This window comes from Erpetoichthys calabaricus, chromosome 10 (genome assembly GCF_900747795.2).
Source record: "Erpetoichthys calabaricus chromosome 10, fErpCal1.3, whole genome shotgun sequence".
NCBI lineage: Eukaryota > Metazoa > Chordata > Cladistia > Polypteriformes > Polypteridae > Erpetoichthys > Erpetoichthys calabaricus.
In genome coordinates, this window is record NC_041403.2 from 71,035,093 (window position 1) to 71,063,065 (window position 27,973).

General features: G+C 38.6%; 1 protein-coding gene across 1 annotated transcript in view; it reads right to left on the reverse strand.

The window, feature by feature from the left end:
- LOC114659139 (uncharacterized) overlaps positions 1-27,973 on the reverse strand; it is a 510,099-nt gene that overhangs the window by 70,588 nt on the left and 411,538 nt on the right. Inside the window, exon 5 of the mRNA XM_028811406.2 lies at positions 11,355-11,560. Coding sequence (XP_028667239.1) covers positions 11,355-11,560 — 206 coding nt within the window. The remainder of the gene's footprint in view (positions 1-11,354; positions 11,561-27,973) is intronic.

Genomic DNA, 27,973 nt, shown 5'->3' on the forward strand with positions numbered 1-27,973 from the left:
TAAACAGATGTGTGAAGTGGGAACATCGCTTCATAAATACCTCACATATTTTTTAAACACTCCATTTACAGTATAATCCCTGGCTAAACTTTTTTGACATTTTAATGTATTAATTTTGCTTAGATTATGCACATGCTAATTTATTATTTTTATCTTACTGGTTTTATACAGAGTATGTTCTGTGTAGTCTTTGTATATACTGTACATGTATGTTGCCATAACACCTAACTCTATGTAATGAATGTATAGACAAATGGAAAGTCCAAATGAACTTGTATCAAATATATTTTTGTTACAATGAAATGAATTACAACAAAAGAAAAGGACTATTCACCAAAACTGAAATGCTAATCAAAATTCAAACTTCTGTACAGATTAAAATTAAACTCAATCATGAATCTTTTGTGCTGTTTAAAGCAAAGTTTAGAAGCCTGTGCTTGTGTGCTGCCATCTCTTCTAATGACGGTGTGATGCTGTTAATAAAATAAAATAATGGCATAATGACACCACTAAATTAACGATAAAACCAACAATAATTACATTAATACTTCCCAACAAGACAATAATGAAGAAGCTCATAACAATATATTTATCTGAATACACATCTCTCAATAGTTTAAATTTAAAAAATGCTCAACAGCATTCATTCAACTTCAGAACGGAAAAATACGGCCTTGTAAAATTTACTGGTGTAACACAATTTTGCAGTTTGTTAAATTATGTTAATAACTTCTATTTTTTTAAAGGAAATAAAGATTAATGGTGAAGTAACATGCATTATATACTATTCTTGTTGATTGTTAAACTACATTTATGCTAGGGTTTTTACCTATTCTCTTCTTCTTGCATAGCCGAATGCCATTCTGATTGATTTTACCAACTCCAAATGCATACTGTATGTGTATTTTCATCATGGCGGAAAAGAGTGGACCCACCTGGCTATGAAACAATGAGGAACCATATCTTGTTGTTTTTAACGAACCCAGCAAAATTAGAGGGTTTATATTGCAATAAGCTAATTTACCAACAAATACCAGTTGCAATGGTGGAGCAAGGTTTTTAATATATTTTGATTTCAGTGTCCGAAAAAGATTAAGGCCTTGAGGATAAAATTCTAAATTGTGCACTCTAGTCACACATCAGATTAACGAGTCCCAAATGAATACCATTGGTCACAATTAAATCAGAAAGGAACACCAAGTTCGGATACTTTACTATTTTGTCATTCATTATGTTAAATGACTGAAGTAAAACAAGTTCACACCAGTCTTGACACTTCACACCCTTCTCCTCACTGTGCATGTGTTGACTATAGCGATTATCGCTAGATCAAACAGACACTTATTGCCTAAAACACATCATCATGTCTTTTTTCCTCAAGGATGCTTACTTTATGCCATGAACAGCAGTCTAACGTAAACACACCATGAACCAGAGAATTTTAAATATTTTTTAAAAAGCAACATAAATGCATTAACTCTAATTTATTTATTAATTTTGGAAACCCATTTCACTTAAATTTAGAGTTATAGAGGGGTAAGACCTGCCTAGATTTTACAATTTGCTGTTGTACAACATCAGACTAAAAATACTCTTTGAATCTTCTTGACCCCGGGCAAGCCGCTAGCATTAATTTGTAACTAGCCTGGGCACTACTGTGGTCACTAGAGCCAGAATGATTTTGAGGGAAAAAGAATATATATATATATATATATATCATTAAGATTTGTTTTACCTTCAACTAAAGACTCCTCATAGGCATTAATGAAAAGATTGACGTTGGTTTCAATTGGGCAAATAACCCTCCCCTTTTTGGTGGAGTTTGATTTACTAGGTTTATATGTAAAAAATTTAAGTGACTCTCCCTACATTGAGTCAGCACCTTAATGTGGCTGAGTGGTTTCTATTATTCAATGATCCCCTGCGCAATGGCAATGGGAGTTGTGTACCCTGGTAGGGCGACCCATGGCAACAAGGTCAGAAGTGAGGTCCTGACTAAGAATGACTCAACCACCCACACCCCATCCCACCAAAGGGTACATCCAAAGTGGTGCAACTTCTTGCCATACCTCATGGACTTGCACCTGGCCTGCCATGTGTATTCCTGACAGGAAGTACAGCAGTGTGATTAAGGACTGCGCACCCTTGCTACCACCAATATCAACAATACCTTTGCAAAGGCTCTTCCTTCCATCTATCTTCCTCATCCTTTCTCCTGCATCAAAGTCCTAAGGAAATAGGCAACAGATGAAGAGAACTACCATTGGGTGATGGTATATGTTCTTAGTATGAAACCCATAAGTATGGCAGCATTGGTGTGTTCAAAAGCATATCTGGGACATGTGCCTTGTGCATGTCCTGGTGGTGTGACTAAGCAGCCTTTTTCAAGGATAGCACTGCCTTCCCCTGATGGGGAGGGGACAATAAAAGGTGTCCTAAACAAAGGGTATCCTATCTGAACTTAGTGAGGAAACCTCACCTAGTGAGTCTCCCCTCTACATGTCGTTGAAAAACTACAAAACCTTACGTGACTCTGAAATGATTTTCAATGTTGCTTTATGGCAGAATGCATTTTGAGTGTTCAGTCACAAAGTGAGGCTGAAGTAAAGCCTCATTATGAAGCCAAGTATATGTGGGGATCGATGGGTGCCTGTGTTTTATTTTCTTTTTGTACCCATTTCTTTATACTTTTGGAATCTCTGTATTATTTCAAACTCAGGGAGATGCCAGAAGGGTATAATGAAGGATGTCCATCTACTGACCTACTCCTTTCTATCTTGTAAAAATAATTTCTGCATTTCTTTTATTTATACATACATATATATTAACATTCTAAAGGAAAAAGAAGAACAGCTGTGAAACTCTGATGAACTGGTGCATCGAAAAGGTGTTTATTTCAAAATATTGTCTGTTACCTTCAACAACACCTTTTTGAAACTGTGGAGTTAAATGCTGGTCCAAACTCTAAGATAAAATGGACTAAAGACACACAGAATCATAGACTAAGGTCACATTTTGAAACATATGCTACTCATGTCAGTAAGATCAGGATTGAGTCTTTTCAATAAACACAAAAGTGTAAACATGATATTGACTTACTAAAACTGTAACTAATCACCAAAAGCAAATCTTTCTTCCACAAGTAGTAGGACACTAGCCTAGCCTGTTAGACGACCATCCACACACAAAGAGGAGATGAGTGATGCCCTTCAATACAAATTGCTTATCAGCTGTACACTTCTATGATGCCACTGATAAGACTCCCAATAGAAGAGACAACCTACAGGACAGTATGCAAATGTCTTTCCGTGAGTTGCAGCAAAAGTTTTTATGTTGTAGAGGCATATATATGATGCTGTTATATTAATGAGGACAAAGGTGTGGCTACGGTTTTCTGACTTTCATTTGTCATAGCACCATATTACTATGCCAGGAATATTCTGGCAGAAATCTAGGAACTCCAAAAACTGCCATCCAAAAAAATGAAAAAATGCCAATGGCAAATATTTTTTATTCTTTTGAAAATGACTTGTTAATTTTTCATTGATCTTAATTTATGCCATTGCATGTACTGTATGAAGGAGTAAAGATTATTGCTTGGTACAGTAATTCTTCACACATTGTAGCCAACCTTACACAATACGCCAAACGCAGCAAAAATCTAAACGCGGCTGCGAAGCAAGAGGAGGGTCACTCACCCTCTTGTAATCAAGATGATTCCATTTGTAATTTAATTGTGTCTGTCGGTATGTGCTCATATGACACTATCAATTCACTGGAGGTCACATGCCATTTCACCTGCCGGGTCTCAAAGGACTCACTCTGTGCTGCAGTGCTGGGGCCAGAAGTCTCATTCCCATGACCTTTTCTGGGGTAAGCAGCAGGTTTTACTTATAAGTCATGCCACTTACCCACAGTGGTTTCATTGTTTGACTGCTTTCACACCGGTATGTCTGATCTCTCGACCAGCTTTCATGTTCACAAAGGTGCAAACACGTTAAGCCTGCAATACATGCACAGTATAGGAGGGAAAAAAAAGATGACTGAAACGAAAGTCTTTGCCTAAACTCATCAACTTCAATCGCTTATACTGTATTTCCACGGCTCAGCCAACAATGACCAAAATAGGAGCTTTGCCTTAATCTGTTTTTTTTTGTGTCAGAAAGCTCTGTAAATTAGAGCTAATGCTTTTTGATAAAATAACCAGGGCTTTTAGCAGTGAAGTGTAGTGAATGGAAGCCTTAAATGACATCCATTAACCTGAAGGAAACTACACCTGGGGGAAGCGTCCATGTGGGTGCATATCTCAAATTTAAATTGCTTTTTAAGTTCAAACACAACACCATAGCTCAGTGACTGAAAGGCTGTGTATACTATGTATCTTAGACTCTGGATAAACCTTAACTGTGCAACCAGAGAGATCTTCTAAAGCCTGCTCTATTGTAAACCCACACTGTTGTACAGATTGCTATCTCTTGTTTAGCTTTGTGGTTTAAGAGTCTGTAAAGTTCCTTTGCTCCCAACAATTCATTTTAGGTGCAAATCTCATGTCTTTTCTACTGCATTTCAAAACCTGTATTCAACCTATTATATTTTGTGTTCTTCATTTTGTCTTGTTTCAGATACTCCACTGGGTTTGCCCAAATATAAAATTATCGTCATGTTCACAGTACAGCAATAGATGATGCCTCACATGCAGTGTACACTAAAGGAGGAATAATACCTTCAGGCATCAGAAGATCTAGAGTAAAAATAGGAAGCAATCATCAAACCTACTTTATTCATGACAGAGACATGGGAGCCAGTAGGGGTAACCTGTCCGTCACAAGGCATACTTACTCGTATAGGTCAATTTGTGCTCACGTTTAAATTAACGAATAACTGTTAGAAAGTTTGTCTTCACACAAAGAACCACAGACACGTGCAAAAAGTGATCAGCTAGTGTGGTGGACAGTAGGACTTTCGGGACCTTCAAAACTCAACTCAGTGTTACTTTGGAGAAATTTAGTGCATAGGATTGATGAGCTTTTTGAGCTGAACGGCCTGTCCTCTTCAAAATCGTTCTTATGTTCTAAATCACATCACTTTGATGTGCAAGGAAAGCCGAGGTACACAGACTAAAATCCACGCAACAGAAAAATGTGCAAATGTCAAACACCTGCTGTCTGGGCTGGAATTCAAACCCAGTACTCTGAAGCTGAGAGGCAGCAATGTTAACAAAGTGTCACTCTAGAATAATAAAAGTACCTATAGTTATTGATAAGTGAGACAATCAGCCTCAGTCGATCTACAAAAGCAAAGCAAAGTATGCAGATAACTTGATTTGCGTGAGGGTAACACAGCCTTTGTGTTAGTGGCAGAATCCTAAGAAACTAGAAGTAATTTAATAATCGTACTTGTTGGTGGTGAAATGATAGTTTAGAGAGAAAGAAGAGATTCAACATAACACAAAAACCTTTTAGCTCTATAATATCCATCTAAATAGTGTTTTGTTATGATTACTCAAATTGGGATACCTTGAGCGCCATCAGCGTATTGTGTAGAAGATGCTTCACAATGAGTTTTTAAGCTTATAATAATAAATTCTTTATAGCTCATTTTATATATTCTCACTACTTACAGTGCTTTTACATACAGTAGTGAGTGGGGAGCCACGTCAACCACTGCTAATATGCCACACCCACCTGGATGATGCAATGGCAGACATTTTGCACCAATACATTCACCACACTATTAGGTGGTGAAAGGGTTAGAGAGCTAGCCAATTAGAGACAGGAGATCATTAAGGGGGCAAGAATGATTAGGCCATGGTGAACAATTTAGCCAGGACATTGTGATACACCCTACTCTTCACGAAAGATGCCCAGGGATCTTTTATGACCACAGATAGTCAGGACCTCGGTTTTATATCTCATCTGTTGGACGATGACATTTTTCCAGCACAGTGTCCCCGTCACTGCACTGGGATCCACATTCAGACCATAGGGTAAGTGCCCCCTGCTGGCCTCACCAACACCTCTTCTAGCAACAATCAAAGCTTTTCCTGGTTGGTCACCCATCCAAGTACTGGCCAGGCCCAAACATACTTAGCTTCAGGTAGATGACCTGTTCTGAAGTGCATGTGGTATGGCTGAAAAGCATTAAAGGGCAATAGAAATTTTATTTTTGTGAAGGAAATGCCACTTAATTATATTTCATTTATTCATTAAGAATAAATAAAGTATATGCATTGGCTGTATGTTGTTCATCCGTTATACAGTAAAGAGGACCACTAAGTAATTTATGGGTTATGGGGGTCTGGCTAGTCTAAGGGAACACAGATGGCTGGAGAGGCCATTCCGTGCACAAAAAAGCTCTTAGACAGTGTGCACAGGGGATGGCAGCCATGTTATGTTGGAGGTTGCTGGCCTGGGGTTTTATGGAAGGCCTGTTCATTCCACTTGTAACATGGGTTACAGCACCCTTCTGGAGGGAGAAGCACAACTCAGCCTGGTCCTGGGCAATAGGTTCCTGCATATCTAGAATAATGTATGTGTATGGGTGACATGACAATGCAGTGATTAGTGCTGCACGAAAGGTCAAGAATCCAAATCCATGGCAAATTATGGTGTATAGTTTGTTTAATTTTTTTCCTTTTTTTGTATTTGATTTTCTTCAGGACACATTCCAAAGACATTCAAGTTAGGTTAATTAGTGAACCCATCAGTATATATTTTAATGGCAGACAAGCAGACAACATTGTTTCTGTAGATGAGCTGTGTGCCTGGAGCTACAGTATATTAGACTTTTATAAAGACTTGTTGTTCATATTGACATAAGGGAGGAGTTAAATTGACTTCAATGGAGAGAGAGGGAGAGATGATTGGTTGGACCTGAAAGAGCACAACTAGTGAACAATGTTCTGTTCAGAGATACTGTACACAGAGAGAGGGGTGATTGAAAAGGAGTATGAGTTAATAGGATAGGAGCGGAGTATTAATGAGAAATGAGAGTTCTGTATTTGTCGTTTTGGAGGCGCACTATAACAATGGGGACATTTAAATAGGAGTTTGAGATAGTAATAGACTAGCTGCAATAAAACAATAAATATTCCCAAAAATACAATTTCCTCAAAAACAAGCTTTATGTGGTGTCTGCTTTATTGACTTAGAGCTCTGTGAGATATATAGATGCATTATATTATAGTCTTGCTAATCAGACAGAATTTAAAAAGAGCAATCTTAAGGTAACACAAGCACACACACACACGCACACACACACACACACACACAGTATACCTTTTAAACATTCAAACAGTTTTATTATGTTTTTATTAGTGCAAATATGACAAGGTGTAAGGTTAAGTACCAGTGACACAATCTACCTATCCCAACTGTATCTGCCAAGAAAAGTTACACTAAAACATATAAAAAGTCTGAGGTTCGAGTCAAAGAATGAAAAAACACAAACTGTTACAATATAAATATGTCATTTATTTATGTGTCTAAGGGTGGGCTTAAATTTTGGTCCTGACTTATTGCAATAATTGTTGACACTGAATTATCATATTATGGGATTTGCAGGAATTGCATATACCAGCATTTCTCAACCTTTATGTATTTGCAACCCAAGTTTTCATAACAGTTTTAATCGTGCCCCCCCCCTAACTTTTTTTTGAAACCCTAATAAAATTTATTCCTATATTTTTTGCTGCCGATACACCATTACAAGTTTAAAATTTTCCTACGAATAGCGAAATTACGCCACATATGACAACATTCGCGCCCCCTTTTTTGTTACCTAAGGGGGTGCGCCCCACAGTTTGAGAACTATACTCTATATACAATTTGTCCTGAATGATACACATTGATGCCATGTCCAACTGAGAGTATCTCTAAAGCCAGCGTGATATCACGTGACTTCTGATTGTGGGGTATGTCACATTTGCTGACTACAGCTAGTGATTTTGTTAACAGACCATGTCAAGTTATGTGACTGAAACTCGTTGGGCATGTCACATTTAACAGTCACAAGGTGACATTCCAGCACAGTTGTGCTTGTTCCTTTTTCTGACAGCCAATAATGTGCAGCCTGGCCGGGCCTATGCTGTGCAAAGGGCTAACAGGTACAGTGAGTTCAGCCCCAAAACGCTCTTGTTCTTTATTCCACATTCTATGAATTGTACTTTTGGATGAGCATTCATATGTTGTCAGCTGTCATGCACACAGATTCCATCCCTATGACTAAAGACACAATCAAGCCTGTTTGATTTTATCGGTGTGAGCCACAGATCAGTTGGAGTGATCACATTACAGGACTGGCTTCATAAGAGGGCACCAGCAACTGTCTTCTATTCGCTAAGATTATATAAAGGAAGGCTATGACTGAAAATCACTGAAAAAGTTACACAATGTGACATAGTCTTAATCCAAACCAGCAAATGTAAAGTTTTGCAGCCAAGGTCTAATGGGTCTCTTTATTTCTTCCTAAGTGAAGAAAGCATTACTTAGATTTTATACCACTGTGATCCTCCATGAAATGATGTATCAGTAACGACTCTAACTACAGAAAAATGTCAACGTAGTTTTCGGACAGTGCTCTATGAAGTCGAGAGTGAAAAGAGATGCTTCGTAGTGGTAGAGTATTCATTCCCACTATGAAAAATGATCACATTAATAGTGATTTTTTACTGAGAGAACTGTTAATAAACAAGGTATCCCAACTCTATAACTTTATTTAAGAATATATTTGCTGCATACTTACTGTATATACTTAAAGTGTATTAAAACCACATGATTGAGTTAACAACACTGTGCCAAAATGAATGGCAACAGCTCTTAAGTTAGCTGCTGAAGCCTGTAATTGCATATTATACAATCTAGAAATTTTCAGACTTTTTAATCATTATTAGAGCCTGCTGCTCATTAGGCAGCACTTCATGCGAGACTACAGACCACTCCTCAGCTCTGTCATGCTTAGCACCACAATAATGTGGCAATGGGAATGAGGGTTGAACAAAAGCCATTTAGAGACAGGCCTCCTAGATATGCTGCCACAGGACCACGTATGCCTTGAGCAACCAAAAGTAAACCTTAAGGGGACAGGAGAGGCTTCTAAATGTATGCCAATTTATAGTAATAGATGTTTAAATCAAATGCAGACTTTCTGGATAAACTGGCACCTTAAGCCAGCTGGTTTCTTGTTAATTTGTAGGATGTTTTCTCTCTCTGTCTCTTAATGCTCAGTTGGAATTGCATTACTGATCATTGTATTTTACAGCTCCCTGACTTTTCCTCCAGACTTTCCCATAATCCGCTATCCAGCTTGTGGAATGTTTTGCCAATACTAGGGGTTACTACTGGGTGATTGGAAAGGGTGCAAAGACTGCAATTTCCAGTTTGAACCCTGTGGCACAGATTGCCAGCCATATGGGCTGCTGATGCATGGCTGGCAGGGCTGACATTTTCTGCCTTCACCCTATGGGACAGCTTTCCGTTAGCAGAGGTTGCTGCTCTGTTTATTAGAAACAAAGGCTCCGCTTGCTGCTGTTGTAGGGCTGGGAGCGGGATTGTCATCCTTTATTGTTACCTTTTACAGCAGTTCCCCTGTAATATGTGTTGCTAATGAATGACTGGATAGGGTGGCATAGCTGGCATCTTTAACTTCAAACCCTGTATCTCAGCTTCCAGGCTAAACAAATATAGTTTTATGACTGGCGGAGCTGGCATTTTACTGATAACATATTACAGGACATCTTTCCAGAGGTACAGCAGGCCTCACAGTTTTGTAGCTGGTAAGGATGGCAATGTTCAGACCCGATAAGGCCGCTTTCCTTTAGCAGGGCTTTGTGAGAATGATGTTCAAGACTTCCAGCCTCTAACCAGCAGGTCTCAAAGCAGACCATTCCAAGAAGACTAAATGACAGACGCAGGTCAAGGGATGCATAACAGTCTTTTGATGCTCTATCTTGGTCTGATATTGACAATTACAGTGGTCATTTTGAGGGATTAGTTTTTGATAAAATCTACAATGTAACAAGCAGAATCTTTCCTCATATTAATTTGTAGAAAGAACCTAGAATAGGAAGGACTTTATTTTAGAAGTGCTTTACTTTTATTAATCTGATCTGGATTTAAAACAAAGAAATGTCTGTATAAGGTTGCATTCATTTATTCCAACATTACTATCAGTTAAAATGTAACTAGGAGACACTAAATTACTGTTGTAGCAAAAAAAAAAATCAATACAGCATTTAATTTTACCCATGATTGCTTATGCCAATACATGCACACCTCCTTCCATCAAGAAAAGACATCATTTCAAATAACAAACTAAGCACATGCGTTTGTGCAACATATTGGAACCTTACCCCAACGGAATGAAACGCAAGGTGTCCTACGGAAGTGTGGATCTGAAAATCACAAATCCAGACATCTGTCAGATCTCACTGGCAAAGCTGACAGGTTATAAATTAGGAAATATTAACAAGCATCATCTCTGCACATCCGGCAAGATGATAATTGATATAAAGCTGTTTAGCATAACCTTAAGTAATGGACCAGTGATCCGGCAGCTTGCACTGTTTAAGAAGTGTCTTTATTGGGTGAGCTTTTTTAGGAAGTCAATTTTTGCTTTCTCTTGTTGTTATCTTTTTTTTTTATTTTGGATATTATAATAGACTGAATTGCCTTGGGTGTGAATAAATAAATAGTCAAGTATTCTGGGTGAGCTCTCTCTTTGATACAAAGCAGGAAAAGTCTTTCTTACTTGTTGGGTGAGCTAGCAAGAGATAATTGATTCAATTACTGCTAGCTACTATTCAATAAATTACCCTTAAAAAAAAAAACAACAATATTGTTAGACTCCACACTGCAAAGCTGACACCGATCTTCTTATAAACTCTGTCTGCTGCCTCAGAGTGAAAATTGTGTCTGCACATGACAGATATTATCCTGTGTTATCAATTTTCACTTCCTTCATTATTGGTCAAATGTGCTTTTTAAAGATATGCATTGGGGAATAACAATAAAAACAACAACTCTCAAAATAAACCTGTTGAAGTTTGACCATTAACAGTTAACTTGAGCAGCAAAATTAAGTATAGGTGGCCTCAAGCAGGAAAGTGACACGGGTCGTGTTCCTGAGTGAATTGGCTATTGGGTTTAATGCAAAGGCACAGAGCGGGTCATGTGTTTAATGATGTTACCGCAATTAGACAAGTGTAGACGTGCAAGCTCAGAGTAACAGTGGAGTTGCAACTCGTAAATTAATTTCTGAAGCCTCCCTCTCCAAGCAAAGCGCAGGTCCCCGGGGTCCCTTCCAGGTGTTTAGCAGCAAAAGAGTTAATTGGTTACGAGACACCTGACAGTACTCACTTAATTAGCAGTATCTCTGCCAGTATCCCGAAACAGATTGCCGCCACCTTAAATAAGGTGTGTGGAGGAGGGTTCCTGTATGCCGTCATCATTTTGTATACCACAAAGGGATTGAGAACCATGCACAAAAACATAAGGCTGCAGACAAGCCAGGTCCTCCATTGGCAAGCAATTTGCAAACATGTGGATTTTTTCTGCAAGATGTACTGTAAAGAAACAAAGAAGAAAAAAAAACAGAAGGTTAGATTAAAAAGAGGGAAAACATTCACAATGGAATATCTCCTTTCTGGAAGGAATTGTACAATGCCTGCAAAAAAAGCTGTTACATTGTATTAAGGCTCATCTACCTAATTGTGATTTTTACCTCTCATTTGTCCTCACAACAATTTACCAGGGAATGGACTGAACAACGTGTGTGGCACAGTAATATTGACCAAAGACAAAGACGTAGCGAGTTAATATGTTTGCGGTATGTCTGCATTGAATTGTTTATCCAATCAAATATCACATATGCTTGACTGGGCTAAGATCACGTGACTGGGGAGGCCACTGAGTTAAGCTAAATTAACCATAAGGGTACTGAAACCATTCCAGGACTTTCCTAGCCTCATGTCACACAGCATTGTCTTGCTGATGAAGTCCATTCACATGTTAGAACTTTGACAAATGGGAAGAGACCATTTAGTCCATCAAGCTTATTTGTTTATTTGAGGCTATGATGTCTCAGTATGGTCTCAGATGTCTCTTGTGCTGCAATTACAAGGGTAAAGAAGTGCTTTCTGGCTTCAGTGATAAATGTACTTCCCCTTAATGTCCACTGATTTGCCTTTCAGTCAGAAGAATTTGGCAGAACCAACTTTCTCTGTGTCTTTGAGAATTTTGAACACCTGGATAAGGTCCCCACGCAGCCTCCACTGCTTGAGAGTAAACAGTTTAATTCTCTGTGTCTCTTAGAGTAGGACATCTCCTTAAGTCCTGGGATGCACCTGGTTGCTCTCCTCTGTGCAGCGTGAAAGGCTGTTGTGTCTTTTTAGTTGGGTGGTGTCCAGAACTGCACACTCCAGGTTTGGTCTCACAAGTGCATTAAACATAATATCTCCCAATTTATAATGAACAGGTTTTTTACAGTATAACACAGTGTTTCCCAACCTTTTTCCTGAGATGGCATACTTTTTGTAACCAAAAACATCCCAAGGCACACCACTATTTTACTAAGCACAAACACATTATATCTCATGCACAAGCTTAACTGTCCAAAGGGACGGGACTACCAGAGAAGCCAGTAAAAAAAGCAGCTCTGAAATCACTTATTGAGCACTTTGGTGGCATCTCCCCAGTTCATGGTCCCTTTGCCCACCCCTCTCTTCCTGAGAGGCAACTCATATGCCCACTATCACCCAGCTCTGTGAGGCTTGCTGGCAACCACACACCCAGGCAGAGGGACTCTAGCAGCCAGGAGACACATCCAAAGTGTTCTAAGTGCTGTGTCTGCAATATATTGATAGTGGAGCTGCTTTTATGAGGGTTTCTCCAGGTAGTCCTGTCCTCTTCAGACAGACCTCCGGCTTGTCCCTCTCAGGTTTAGACCCAGGTGTGCTACACTATTATTTCCATGGCAGACCTGGGCAGCTCTCGCGACACACCACTGTAAAACATCGATATAACCTAACATTTTATTATCATTGCTTAGACTATGATAATTCTTCAATGTTAACCCTTAATCCTTTTCAGAGTTTGGCTCTTGTAGGACAGTGTCTCCCATTTTGTATGTATAATTCACATTCCTTTTGCTCACGTGTAGCACCTTGAACTCTTCTGTTTTAACATATGGGTGCAAAGCTGCCTTGGAGTAACAGATCTAATCACAAATATTCAAATATCCTATGCGCGTTTAATTATTGCTGTACTCATTGGATAAGACAGTGTGTGCTATGAAAACACACCTTATATCTTTGTATGACGATATCCAGCCTACAATTGTGAAAACCTGAAGGATAAATCCATGAACCTGGATTCAGCCTACGAGATGATGTTTAAACAATTCTGCAGTGCTTTGATTTTGTGCTCTGTAACTCACTATGACCATACATTCTTGTTTTTCCTTAACTATTCAGTATCCATAAACCTTGGCGCACTAAGTTATGAGTTTTAAATACTGCGATTGTAAAGTGCTTGCCACTTGACTAACAGTAACCCAAATGCTATTCTGCATAAGCCATATCATCCTCTGTCAGCTCCAGACTTCCATTGCCTGAATGTTGTTTTGAGTCATGGCCTACCTTGCTTTCAAAACCACTTAAATCTTTAGTCATGTTCATTGCAGAGGTGTGACCAGAACATCATGTGTGTGTGGGCATTTGGCTTGTCTTGGGGGGCAAAAAATATCCATCCCCATTTTTGTAGGGGGGGTCAAATAATAATAACAACATAGTTTTATATAAAATATAAAAGCAAAAATTGTGGCATAAATCATAACCTATTGTTCAATAAAATTAACAAAGGCAATGGAACTTGTAGTATTATTTTTTGTGAACAAATATAGAACTACATCTACAAGGTAAATATCAATAAAGTCAAATGTATACAACATATGAGAGCAAGAACAGAAATGTGGCTTATTGTAGTCATGGGAGGCTACAGGACATCAGTTTCCAGTGTTTAACCTGGATATTATCTACAGGACCAGTCTGCGGTTACTCTTGGCAAATTCTAAAATAAATTCATTCATGTCTAGATTTTCTGTGATGTTTTTCTCATGTGCCAGAATGACTACATTTCTCTTCCTTGAATGCAGCATTGTTCGGCGGAGTGGAGTGAGAATGCGGTTCAAAGTAGAGAAAGAGCTTTCGCATGCAGCTGAAGACACACCAATGATGAGTGCTGTGATGCAGACATGGCTCTGACGTGCGGGATACTAGGCGCATGTTTGTGGAAGACGCCACCGTCTTTTTCTAGAGCTTTTTTCCAATTAGTGTAGCTGTGTTTGGTGAATATCTCCTCGCGGTCCGAATTGGAAACACTAAATTTGTGGCAGGCAAAGCAAAAGCTGCAATCACGGACAACAGAATATTCAAGCCATGGTCGAGACTGATACCAGCTTGCACTAAAACATCTGAGTGTCTTTCCGAACGCGCGCTTGGAATAATTAATTAAAATGGGCTGGGATGGGCTATCCATATTTAAGTCAGGCAGACTGGACTGTATATTTTGTTGAAGGCAGAGGTTTGGAGTACCCGCCACTGGCGCAGAGCTGGAGGATTGTGTAGGCTTATCTACATCTTTTGGAGTTTCAGTTCCCGACGTGGGTGCGTTGTGCTCCGTGTTGGTAGCAGCGGTGCTGGGCTCAACTGTGGAGCCAGCAGCTTGCAGAGGGAAAGAGGTTGAAGATGTCTGCTTTTTAATAAGCCACCTATGCATAGCCTTTGGTGTTACCAGCCAGAAAATAAAAGAAGAATGGAACGTATATGCTGTTTTAATTAAAGAATGCGGTCAACAAGTTCAAAACGTGCTGCAAAATGTGTGCCGAAGTGAACTGTGAGCAGCACGGTGCCTGTCTAGTGGAGGAGACACTGACGGATACGCCCCAAATTCAAACGGGCCGATTGGAAAGCAACTCAGTTTTGAAAATCAAATGTTATTCTTCTCCAGAGTTTTCATTGGACAGACAGAGCATTTCACAGGGGGGGCACGGCTTGTCTCTGGGGGGGCAGTGCCCACCCCAGCCCCCCTGTGATCACGCCTCTGGTTCATTGCACTGTGATTTAAACATACAGATGTCATCCATTTGCATCCTGTCTTAAGAAACATTGCTGGGATATCCTGTATAAGGTTATCACTGATCGATCAGTTAATTACATGTGGGAGAAGACTCAGTGGATATACGTCATGATCACACATGCATGAGGCCGATCAGCAACTACTTCATTTTTAGTCCACCTTTTACAACACATTACTCATATGTTTAATCTGTTTAGATGAGAAGACATGGTGACAGCTCCTATTACTTTAAGTTGATGTTTATTTTAATGTCGCACCTCTTCCAGAGAGCCCTTTCACAAAGTACTTAGCATTACAAACAAATAGGACTTTATTTTATAAAGCACTTTCCTAAGTCATTTTACAAGTATAATTGTTTTACAACTGGGACTCAAGAAGGTTAGTTGAATCAGCCTGGATCACACAGGGAGGTAGAGATGGGTACTGACATGGCACACCTAGAATTTAAAGTCCAAAGCTTGTATACCACACTGTCTGCCTGGGTTATCTACAGTTACAAAACTCAACACTAATACTAATAGACTGCTATCTTTGACAATTATACTGTGTGAATAAGGCGCTATATAAGCGCCCAACCCGGCACAGATTCACACTGAGGCACGTGTAAATGGAACAGAAATCTTTTATTTTTCTTCCCCTGTGGGGCACGTCTTCCCCATGAACCCCACAGGTATAACACAGTCCCAAAGCACCTTACTATTGACACAGCAATCCTTCCGCTGGCAGCACCACTCCTCTCAGGCAACCTCATCCTCTTCCTCCCAATTCTGGCTCATTAGTGGTGGATGCTGGCCCTTTTATAGCCCACCAGTGTTCCAGGTGCTTAATCACCTGTGGCTAATTGCACCTCTGGGTGGGGCTGAAAAGATGTCCAGGTGGGCTCCGGGATCCATGCAGCACCCCCTGGTGGCCATCCCAGATCCCCACAGGGTTGTGGAGAACTCCATCTCCCAGGAAACCCTGCAGGAAACTGAGGCATCATCATCAGCCAGGGAGGCTGCCACCAAGCATCCCGGAGGAGGTAGTGAGGAGCCCATGGCTGCTCCCCCGGACCATATACAGCAGGGGCGTCCCGACCGGGCATGGGACCCAGCCGTCCATTACAACTGTTATATATAAAAATGGATGGACAAAGCTATTTATTTTATCATATAATAGTATTTTAAAGGCTTCATTGGAAAATGACATGACAAAAGAAAGGAAAAGTATGACTTGCTCAAGGCAAACTTTATAATCTCTAAGAAGTGTCTTTCTAAGTATTAGGTTAAGTGTTGTTACAAAGAAGCATCTTAAGTCTTCAATAGAAGACTAGAAATACAATTAAAAAAATGTTTCGATTGCTACTTCAATAACTAAGAATTGATTGGCATAGATTATGCCAGGTGTCTACCTTTTCCTCAAAAAGTCAACATTAATATTCCGTCTATTTTACGAAATGTACAAAGGCAAGATCTCTCCTGTGAGCATTGTCGTAAAGTGGCTTCATTGCTTGGTCACAAGAAAGTTCTACATTTGACCAGTTTGGACAAAACTTTTTAAATATCTCTCAGATAGCCTTGGATGTAAAATCTCTCCCAATACTTTAGCAATAATATTTAGATTAATACCAAATGGTAACACTGTGCTGTGGAAAACCTTGAGATTCTGTAAAACAATACTGACACAAAGACTGATTCTGCTCAACTACATGATCAAAACTGTGGTATAGATGATTATGAGTTTAGAATACAAGATCTAAAATCTCTTAAGTTTACATTTACAATATCATCTCTCATCTCGTGCTCAAACCTGCCTTATCTCATTCAGGGTTGCAGAGGGCCGGAGCTTATCCTGGCAGCACCGGGTGCAAGACAACAAATAGCCATGGGCCTTGCAGGCCAAAAACCATACAGTTTCAAAAATGACATACTGTATACAAGTTGGATAGTGTGCATACTTTATTGAATACATTTTGCTGGGTTTGATGTTTAAAAGAGTCTGGGAATATATTTAGATAGTTTGTTGCCTTCTAGCTGAGTGGAAACATTTGCTGTGGCTATGTTATCAGACACGTTTGATGTCCTTCTTCTGAATGTTTGTTAACTGCTATAACAATTTGCTATTTTTTTATTTAATATAACACAGAGATTATAACAAGATCATGTCTCTTTTGTGATGCCTCATTCAGAAGTCTGAACTCATCTTGATTAGATTGGAATTGGCTGGTGTTTTAGGAAAACTTTCCAAAGTGTATAATCTTGCTGGACCCTCAAAATTCATGTCCCCAGTAACATTAACAATTTTTAAATGCACAATTTGGGTTTTCAAAATGTTTGTGTCAACATTTTAGAAACATTAGGAAGTTATACACCAAAAAGAGGCTTCTTCATTACAGGAATGTTTGTTTCCAAGTCTGAAAGCCTTAACTGCAATGGTGGCGACCACTGAGCAAACTGGCTTATTGGACGAAAGTTTCCAATGAACCTCCTAAGCTTTAGCAAGCAGCTGTTTTGACAAGTGTCTGTGTATCCCTAGAGAGATAAGTTTGAAGGTAACCAGTAAAATATTCCATTGCTTTAATTCTGAAATGTTATTGTATTTTATATTACACCTGTAGTGTTTATTCACACCTGTCCACAGCATACAAGAAAGACAGATGAATATAATCCAAAATGTGATAAAATACATGTAGACTGCTGACATAATAAATAATAATAATTATAATCCAAAAAAAAAATCACATTGGGAACACAAAGGCTTACAACAATACCCCCCCCCACACACACACACACCGCCCTCCAGGCAATGGGAAATGTGAAAGGACTGACATGTTTTGGCATTGTCTTCTTAGCAAAACAAAGATGTTATTTCAAGATATGCCTTTACATATGTAATTTCATATTTTAAAACACCAAACCTACGTGTAATTCAGTTGCTCCAGGAATTTACGGTTTCCTGAATATTTTATTTTAAACATGCAGAATTTCAAATATTTTAATGACCAGTCTTCTGAATGTTAATGACTAGTGTTTAGCATTTTAAATGGGCAGTATATGGTATCGCTGTGGGCATGCTCTTAATTTATTTCTTTTTTTAACTGTTTATATTGTCTACATACCTTTATGTTTATGAAAATTCGGTCCAATGAAATGTGCTTTTATTGATTTGTATGTTTTCCCCCACGTCTGCCTAAGTTTAATTACATGATAACCCTTAGCTAATCAATAATACATATGTAAAAATATATTACTGTATAAATGAACAAAAATGTTATAATATTTTTAGACTATATGTTTATGAGAATCTCACAATTTTATAAATGCTTTGGGAGACAGTAAGAATAAGAAGCATCAAGCTTAATGTCCAAATTATTCTTTCTGAGATATTCCTGACTCGCTTCTTACATCTGATAAAAAGGAAGGACCTGCACTTTGATGGGCTCACCTACAGGAGGCAGACTAACTCAGTTTCACATAACTGAACTGCACCAGGACACTCTTATGGACACCCAATCCGTCAGATCAGGAAACAGTGTTGTGAAATAGAAATACTAACAGTTCCTTTAATTTTATGGAACAATATTTTAAACAGAGTTAAAAAGATGAAAATAGTCGCACTGCAATTTACAGCTGTCGAAAATTGTCCTTTGCATAACAGATCCAGTTTTCCAAAACTTTTGATGCTTCTATAAAGAGTATTTCTTGTCATTAGTTACAACTTTGATAGCAAAAATAGTTGGGAAATTTTTTTTAACAATCTACATCTCAATATATATAAAATCCAACGTCTGTTTGTCTGTCTGTGTGTCCACTTTTCACAAGAGAACTACTTAACAGATTTAAATTGTTTTTTTTCTATAATTTGCTTGAACATTCTGGCTGATTTCGCGATCTCTCTCATCTCTTTCTTGTGCTAAGTATCATAGTTCACTTGTGGTACCGATTTATTTGCACAAATCCAAGAGAGACACAGTGGGCCGAGGGGAGGGGAGGCGGGCCCTCCTCACTCACTTGCCAGCCTCTGGGCGTATCTTACATCCCCTTAGCTAGCCAACGAGAGAACTACTTAACAACGGATTTACATCTGGCTTTTTTCTAGAATTTGCTTGAACATTCTGGTTGATTTTGTGACTTTTCTCATTGCATTAAGAATCACAGTTCGCTTGCAGGAGTGGTTTTTTCGCGCTAACCCGAGATAGAGGCTGCAGGCCGAGAGGAGGGGGAAGCGAGACGTCAGGAGTGGAGAGCTGGGCAGGGCCCAACTCACTGTCCTGTTTCACTTCTACGTGGGCAAAGCCGCTGGGGACTGTTAGTCTTAAATATTTGTACTTTATTGCTTCTATTTAATCACATAATGAAAATAGGTAAAAAGTGTCACTGAAAATATTACTTACTGATTATGCTTTCAATATCAGTTTTGATGAAATATTATCTATCAACGTGTTTAGTCATCAGTATAAATGTTATTTACATTTACAGTTACATTTACGTCATTTAGCAGACGCTCTTATCCAGAGCGACTTACAACAGTGCTTAGTAGTCTACGACTGTTCTTCAGTCTTTAAGGCTAGGATTAAATCTACTGTCATTAAACAAGTTACCGCTGACCAAGTTGTACACAAAACCATGCTAGAAGAAAATAGTAAGTTGTTAGTACAAAAATTTTTTTTTTTTTTTTTGAGAAAAAGGGTAGAAAAAAAAAGTATGGGGACTTTAGTCCAAGTGCTGTTGAAAGAAGTGTGTCTTCAGACGACGTTTGAAGACAGTGAGGGTCTCCGCTGTTCGTACAGCAAGAGGAAGTTCGTTCCACCACTGAGGAGCCAACACTGCAAAGAGTCTTGATGCATGTCGTCCTCTTCTTTTAAGTAAGGGTGGTTCGAGACGAGCAGTGCTTGATGTTCTGAGAGAGCGAGAAGTGACACGCTGCTTAACCAGTGCTGATATGTAAATGTTATGTACTTTTTGTCCATTCATCCATCCTCTTTTGACCTGCTTATCCCACTCAGAATTGCAGACGATTGTGCTTGTCCCATCTTTACTAAATGCAAGTGGCCAACCAACCCCACGCTCACTCATACAAGGACAATTTACAATTCCCAGGTAATCTAATACCCATGCAGACACTGAGAACATGCTGACCCCATGCACATAATGACTGGGTGCTGGATTCAGGCCTAGAACTCCGTAGGGCAGCACTATCCACTGTGCCACCATGTCAAGTTTTTTTTAATTACAAAATTACACTCCAGCTTTTTTAGTGCTGGCCTATCTTTTAATAATTTATATGTATAAATTCACCTAAACTTTTTCTATTGAAGCATATTTATATAAGGTAGGTGATGCTGACCAGGACAAGTGCTATAAAATCAAAGAAGCCTTGACTGATGATTTTACATTGTGCCACTCAGATGCTGAGACAGAAGTATATTTGATTGAACCTTATTGGACTTCAAAAGGGTCTCTGGTAGCAGCAGCGTCTTAGAACACTTTCCTTTCTTTTTGACTAGGTACCTCTGGGAGCAGCAGCCTTGGTTAAGAGCAATATGCCTTTACATGACTCACTTATCCAGGAATACCTGGTTTTCAATTGGATTGCTTTACTTTGATTGATTAATCGAGAATATACAAAGAGTCCTAATGATTTTGGATTCTATTTGATTTTGCAAATGTTCTAGAGAAATTGGAAGGTAATAAGGATAGAATTGACTTAATATAGCAAGATATCACTACAAAACCCCTATAGTCAGTTTGTCCCACAGGCAAAGCCCATTTGTCCCTGCAAGGTCATCTCTTAGTCTGATCCTCTACTTATTGTGAAGAATTTAATGGCAGACAAGCCTGAACTGTGTCTGCGTACACTTCTCAACAAAATGTATGCAATCTACTTATATTGTCTTTACAGGGAAAATGAAAGAGATGAGTTATTTTTGTTATCAGAGCTGTAGAATTCTGATTGCCATGTCTATTGATGTCTGTATGATGCAGCCTGCTGTGTTGGTCCAGCACACACTGTGACCTGCTAAAGTGTATTTTCAGGCACTTCAAGTTGTGAAATTAAGAGAAAACTGTTTGCCTACAACTTACCTTTTCTCCACAGTGATGCTCACTTATGATGTTGTGATTGCTGTGATACAATGTCAGATTGGCATGTCCCATTTTAGAGAAAAAAAAGGCTAATCTTTAAAGAAACAATGAAGCCTTGGTTAGTAGTTAGGATCAGATGTGACGTAGCTCAGAAATGGAGAAACTTTGGTACAATATAACAAGTTGGATATACAGAATATACCGAGCACCACTTTCAGTGAATGAAAGGATAACAAGTTGTTGTGGTAGACTGTGATAAATGCTGGAGTCCGTTCAAACATTTGGTTATTTATCAGTTTTAAAGGGATTTATTGGTTTAAAAGTCATCTGGATTTAAAGGGAACTTACAGCTGCCGAGTAAACACAGTTTACTTTATGTGTCAATTTTTATTCTAACATAAATCTGTGGTTTTTCCTCCTATATCCTAAAAACAGACATTAGGTCTTTCTTCTTCTTTCGTCTGCTCCCGTTAGGGGTTGCCACAGTGGATAATCTTTTTCATATCTTCCTGTCCTCTGCACCTTGTTCTGTTACACCCATCACCTGAATGTGCTCTCTCACCACATCCATAAACCTTTGCTTAGGCCTTTCTCTTTTTCTCTTGCCTGCCAGCTCTATCTTTAACATCCTTCTCCCAATATACCCAGCATCTCTCCTCTGCACATGTCCAAACCAACGCAATCTCGCCTCTCTGACTTTGTCTCCCAACCGTCCAACTTGAGCTGACCCCCTAATGTCCTCATTTCTAATCCTATCCATCCTCGTCACATCCAATGCATATCTTAGCATCTTTAACTCTGCTACCTCCAGCTCTGTCTCCTGCTTTCTGGTCAGTGCCACCGTCTCCAACCCATATAACATAGCTGGTCTCACTACCATCCTGTAGACCTTCCCTTTCACTCTTGCGGATACCCGTCAAAAACAGACATTAGATCTACTTTTTAATATTTATTTGGCTCCTTTGGGTTTGTGCACCACTGGGCCCTTCACAGAACTTTAATCCAACTCAGAGTTGGTGCCTACCCTGCATGTGATGCTGCCAGGATACCCTCTTGTTACAGTGCACTGCATTAAGGAGGATTGAGAAGGATTTTGAGCAAAGCAATGAAGCACACATACTGTTGTTACATCTTAGGATAAACACACATCTTATGTTCTTACGATGGTACGGTGGAAGTGATTTACACACTGCACTCTCATCAGTGGACACTTTCTGTGTGAAATTTGTATGTTCCTTCCATGCCTGCATGGCTTGATCCAAAAGAAGTTAGGCTAATTTTCAGCTCCAAATTGGCCCTCCTGTTGCTTCTGACCGTTGGGTTAGGCCTTGGCCCCTATTACACTGAACTATATTAGATAGGTTTAATAATTGGAGAATGTCATTCTGTATTTTCATCCTCTTTTTCGAGTGTTTCCTCTAAAATAACATGGCTTAATAAAAGGCAGTATAGGTAAAACAAACGTAACTATTGAGATGTGGGGCATTACAATAGCAGAGTGCTTGGCACCTCCGTCTAACAACTCCAGAGTCCAGGTCTCAAACTGAACTGAGCATTGTCTGTATGGAGTTTACTTGTTCTCAGTGTATTCCTAAACTTTGACTGTGTTCTGTAATGGGCTAGAATCACACACAGAAACAGGTGTGCCCAACGCTGTTATGGGTAAGTGACAGCTGGGAACAACCCTAAACTGCTTTATATCATAAAATGGAACAAACTCTAACATTATGTTCTTTCAACCAATTTGGGTTGAAGACTGGAATGTCCAAAGGAAAAGCCACACAAATATAAGGAGACTGTGCAAACTCTAGGGACACAAATGGGTGGGAGTCACACCTGGGATGTGGGATTCGTTCAGCAGCAGCCCTAACCTATTCTATCTATCTATCTATCTATCTATCTATCTATCTATCTATCTATCTATCTATCTATCTATCTATCTATCTATCTATCTATCTATCTATCTATCTATCTATCTATCTATCTATCTATCTATCTATCTATCTATCTATCTAACCCTTGTCTCCTTGTGCCCACCCTACATTGAATTAAGCAGGAAAATGAGCAAAAGGGATGAGTACTGTGAAGTGAAAAAGTGCAATGCATATGTTATTGCTTTCATATAAAACTTTAAAAAAGCTTAAAACACTGAGTGTTGTTCAATCTCCTAGAATAAAGAAGCTGAGCACCAGAATTGCTTCATATTAGAAAGTCTCTGCATTTAAATTTTTTATCATATGGTAACTGAAAACAGTTGTAGTTATTTATTTATTTATTTTCCTCAGAAGCACCTGATAAAGACAAATGTGATGTTTCTTGTCATAAAAAAGAGAGCACATATGGCACAGAATAGTACAGTGATGTGTTTACAATCAATAATTAAATACAGTATTGAGTGAGATATTGTCTTGGGAAGAACTTATTGTCATTGAATTGTAAAAATTAGAAGAAAGCCACAGAAAATCTAGCTGTGAAATTTACAAGTGAATTCAACAAGTCTTTAATTTTAACTTCCAGAAAGAATCAATAGAACGAGGCTTCAAAAAGGAACATTAAAACATCTTCAGCATATATTAATACTGTAAAAGTCAAAAGCTATGATATTTAGCTGGAAAAAATCAAACAAAGCACTTTAATTTGACGCAGCGAAAAATAAAAGTCAACTTGGCAGTGGAGAAGAGTAACCAATATCATAAAAATAAGAGATGAAATATATTGTATTTTGTAAGCGGTACTGTAAAAGTTAAATTTTAATGGAGCAGAGACTGCTGGAAAGGCAATAGGTGTAAATAGCAAATAGCAAGTGAATTATAGTGTTCCAAATTAATTGTGCTTAATTATTGATCATTTTGTGGCCCTGTGTTGTTTAATTTTCTTTAATCAAAATGCAAATTAAATAGGAAAGCGATCATTAAAGTGCACCCACAATCCTGTAGAATACAATCTAGGTAGATTACTAAGTGAATCTAAAAGCAATACTGTAACTGGGCCTGTTTTATTCAAATATGCATTTATCTAGAATGAATAAAAGAAATTCTAAATATTCTTTTAATTCTGCTCTTACGTCCATTTACTATTCCGAATGTCATATTTGTAATTTTCGTAGTAAAGAAAAATATTTAAAATTAAATATGCTTTTTTAGTAAAATGGAATTACAAGCAATATAAGAGGATGCAGTAGTGTAGTTGGCAAAAGCCACTGCTGATTGACATCTTGAAGATTACCATAAATAGGTTAAAGGTTCTGGTTATATAAATAAATAGATACTAATATTACTACTACTACTACTACTAATAATAATAATAATAATCTTCAGTTATACTGCATTTTATTAATTTTTAAAATGGTTCTTCATAATTTGGGTCATCTTCCCTGTTGATTAACATGTTTTACTGTGCATTGACCTTTTTCTGTTTATTAGGTGTTTTAGCTGTCCAAACCCACTTTTACTTTCATTTAAGAAAGAAAGAAAGAAAGAAAGAAAGAAAGAAAGAAAGAAAGAAAGAAAGAAAGAAAGAAAGAAAGAAAGAAAGTGTGAGACTCTTAGGTATTTAGAATTACAACCTTATACTGCACACAATGGTTTAAAGTGTTTTGTACGATGATGTTTCGCATGCAGTCCAGTCCAGGAAAGTATTCTTAACATTTACAGAATATAAGGATGTTCTGTAATAACCAGGTCAGCTCAGTGGTGGTATGGTGGCTAGTGCTTCCCCCTCACACCCTCAGGTCTCCAGTTTTGATTCCCATTACGATCACGGTCTGTGTGGTGCTTCCATTTTTTTAGTTTTTACGTGAATTTTCCGCCCACTTAAGAAAGCCCATTGTGAGCAGGTTTTGTTGATGGACTGGGGTCAGTTTCTGCCTTGCAATAGGAGTTGCTGCAATAGGAACTAAGCAAATTTAGAAAATGGATGGAAGGATTGAATAATTATGTTAAACATAAACATTGTTAGGGCAGCACAGTGGCGCAGTGGTAGCACTACTGCCTCCCTTCCTGGGTCCTCCCTGCATGGAGTTTGCATGTTCTCCCCATGTCTGTGTGGGTTTCCTCCCACAGTCCAAAGACATGCAGGTTAGGTACATTGGTGATCCAAAATTGTCCCTAGTGTGTGCTGTGTGTGTGTGTGCGTGTGTGTGTGTGTGTGTGTGTGTGTGTGTGTGTGTGTGTGTGCGCCCTGTGGTGGGCTAGTGCCCTGCCCGGGGTTTGTTTCCTGCCTTGTGCCCTGTGTTGGCTGGGATTGGCTCCAGCAGACCCCCATGACCCTGTAGTTAGGATGTAGCGGGTTGGATAATGGATGGATAAACATTATTATTTGAATTTTTTTATTTGAATGGAAAAAATTGCATGATTGAGCAATAATGTTATTTTTTAGAGAAAAATAAAAATACGCTATGGCAATTGGGCCTGTTTCCACTTTTGTGGCATCCTTTGTATAAATGTGAAGGTATATACGGTAGATGGCACAAATGATTAAGTAAATGGCAAACACTGAACCTTCATAACAGAATGTATACACTCTGAAATAATGAATACTAATGGAAGGTGTATGATTATTTTTGAAATGAATAAAGCATGTATAGCTCTGGTTTTGAAACACAAAAATATAGGCTAACAGAGACCTTACATCCATTTTTGAACCTGTTTAATTGAGATCAGGGCTGAGGGACCTGTGGCTTTCCAAGTGGTATGAGCTCAAGAAAAGTTTAAATACTGCACAGGGCGTCATTCTAGCACAGGATACACTTCCCCCTGCCCAAATGTAATGCTTACAATTAATCACAAAAATATTGTGCCTCTTTGAAATGTGGAAGGAAAATCAGAGTACCTGGGGAATAAACCACAGAGACAGCAGGAGAAAGTATAAAATTCCCTCATAGAGTGATGGACCAGAATTTGAAAGCAGGACTCTGGAACTGAGAAGCAGAATCAATAACAACTGTACCACTGTACCATCCTCTCACAGAGAACGTTGTACATAATAAAATATATATAGTACTAATTTTTAAACTTAAACTTTGGTGCAGGGCTATTTTGCTGTTAGAGTCATAGTAGGTCATCTGATGACAGGAGTATAATAAATATCTCAGGGACATGTTGCTGTGGATGATCTTGGAAACTGTTTTAAGGTGACTTGCAACCCCATCCTCAACTAAGGAAAAAAAAAGTTTTCAGGGAATTCCAGCAAAAGGGGCTATTAGGGTCCAAAGGGAATATTTTAGAGGTTGGGCGGTCCAGGAGTATCTCTGACTGACTAGGTGACCCTAGAATTTAATGTCAATGTGGGATATGAATGGCCATGCTGCATTTAGAGCTGGTAGGAGAGATTTGTGAAATGATATACTGGCATAGTAGAAATGTGGTCATCAATAAGAAGGAAACACATTAAAGGTGAGAGATTCTTTGATGTGGACTGATCCAGTTTGGTAAGGCTAAAGTACTAGCAGGTAGACTTTACTTTGCTTATTTGTATATTGTTACCTCCGTGTTCATTATCTTTTCTTAAATAAAAGCCTTAATGTTGATGGATGTACTCTTTTCAGCCAAATGTATGGCGCAGTGGGTCATGTTACAACCTCACAGCACTTGGACTCTGGCTTGCTTCCCAGCTGTGGTCTCTTCTGTATTAGCATGAGGGCCTTGTAAGGTGTTTAGTTTTCTATCACAATACAAATTCAAGCTGTTGTATTAACTGGCATGTCAGAATAAGCCCAGTGTGAGTTATTCCTGTGATGAACTGGTACGCTGTTCTCTGCCCAGTTCTGCCCCCCACCGCCCAGCCATCACTTCCTCACTAGTTTGTACTAGAAAAAAAGAAAAAGAGCTTATATGACATGGGTTTAAAACAATCTGATATGTTGTACTTGTTATTCTGTGTTTGTCCTGCTCTTGTATACTTATTTTTGGTACCATAGGTCTTATTACATCTTCAAAGAAACACAACATACAATATAAATAAGAAAGAAAGAAAGAAAGAAAGAAAGAAAGAAAGAAAGAAAGAAAGAAAGAAAGAAAGAAAGAAAGAAAGAAAGAAAGAAAGAAAGAAAGAAAGAAAGAAAGAAAGGCCACTGAATCAATAGTGTGTGTGCCACAGACTGAGTGACAGAGAGAGAACAATCCAAGTGCCAAAGTGAGGAAATGATCTCTGATCCTCTGAAAATAAAGTACTACCCACTGAAATATTATTTCTTAATTTCGTTTATTCAGCTGGATGTGACTTATTGCCACAGTGGCTACCAGTGCTGTTGCTTTGCTACTTTAAAATTCTGGGTTTATTTACAGCCCCACCACTGTTTCTGTGGGACTTCAAGGTTCTCCCTGTGCCCATGTTTGTTTGTTTTTTCTTTGGCATCCCCTTGGATTTTTAATATATTCAAAGGGATGCAGGTTAAGTTGATTGGTGGTTGTACGTGTCACCTTATGAGCGAGCGTTGGCATGAGAGGCTGTAGATCTTTGCTGTCTTCTATACTAGACAAAGACATTTAAGAAAGTGGATGGATGTCTATTGATAGAATGTATAATGATTAGACCTTTTCCATTGTATTACTGTAGGAATGTCAAAGATAGATAGATAGATAGATAGATAGATAGATAGATAGATAGATAGATAGATAGATAGATAGATAGATAGATAGATAGATAGATAAAATTAAGCTTTCTCACATAAACTGGTATGATAGATGCACAACACTGTTTCTTTGTAAGTGTAGCAATATCAATCTAAATAAAAAGAAATCTACCACTAATATTTAAAAGTGATAACATTTATCAATCTAA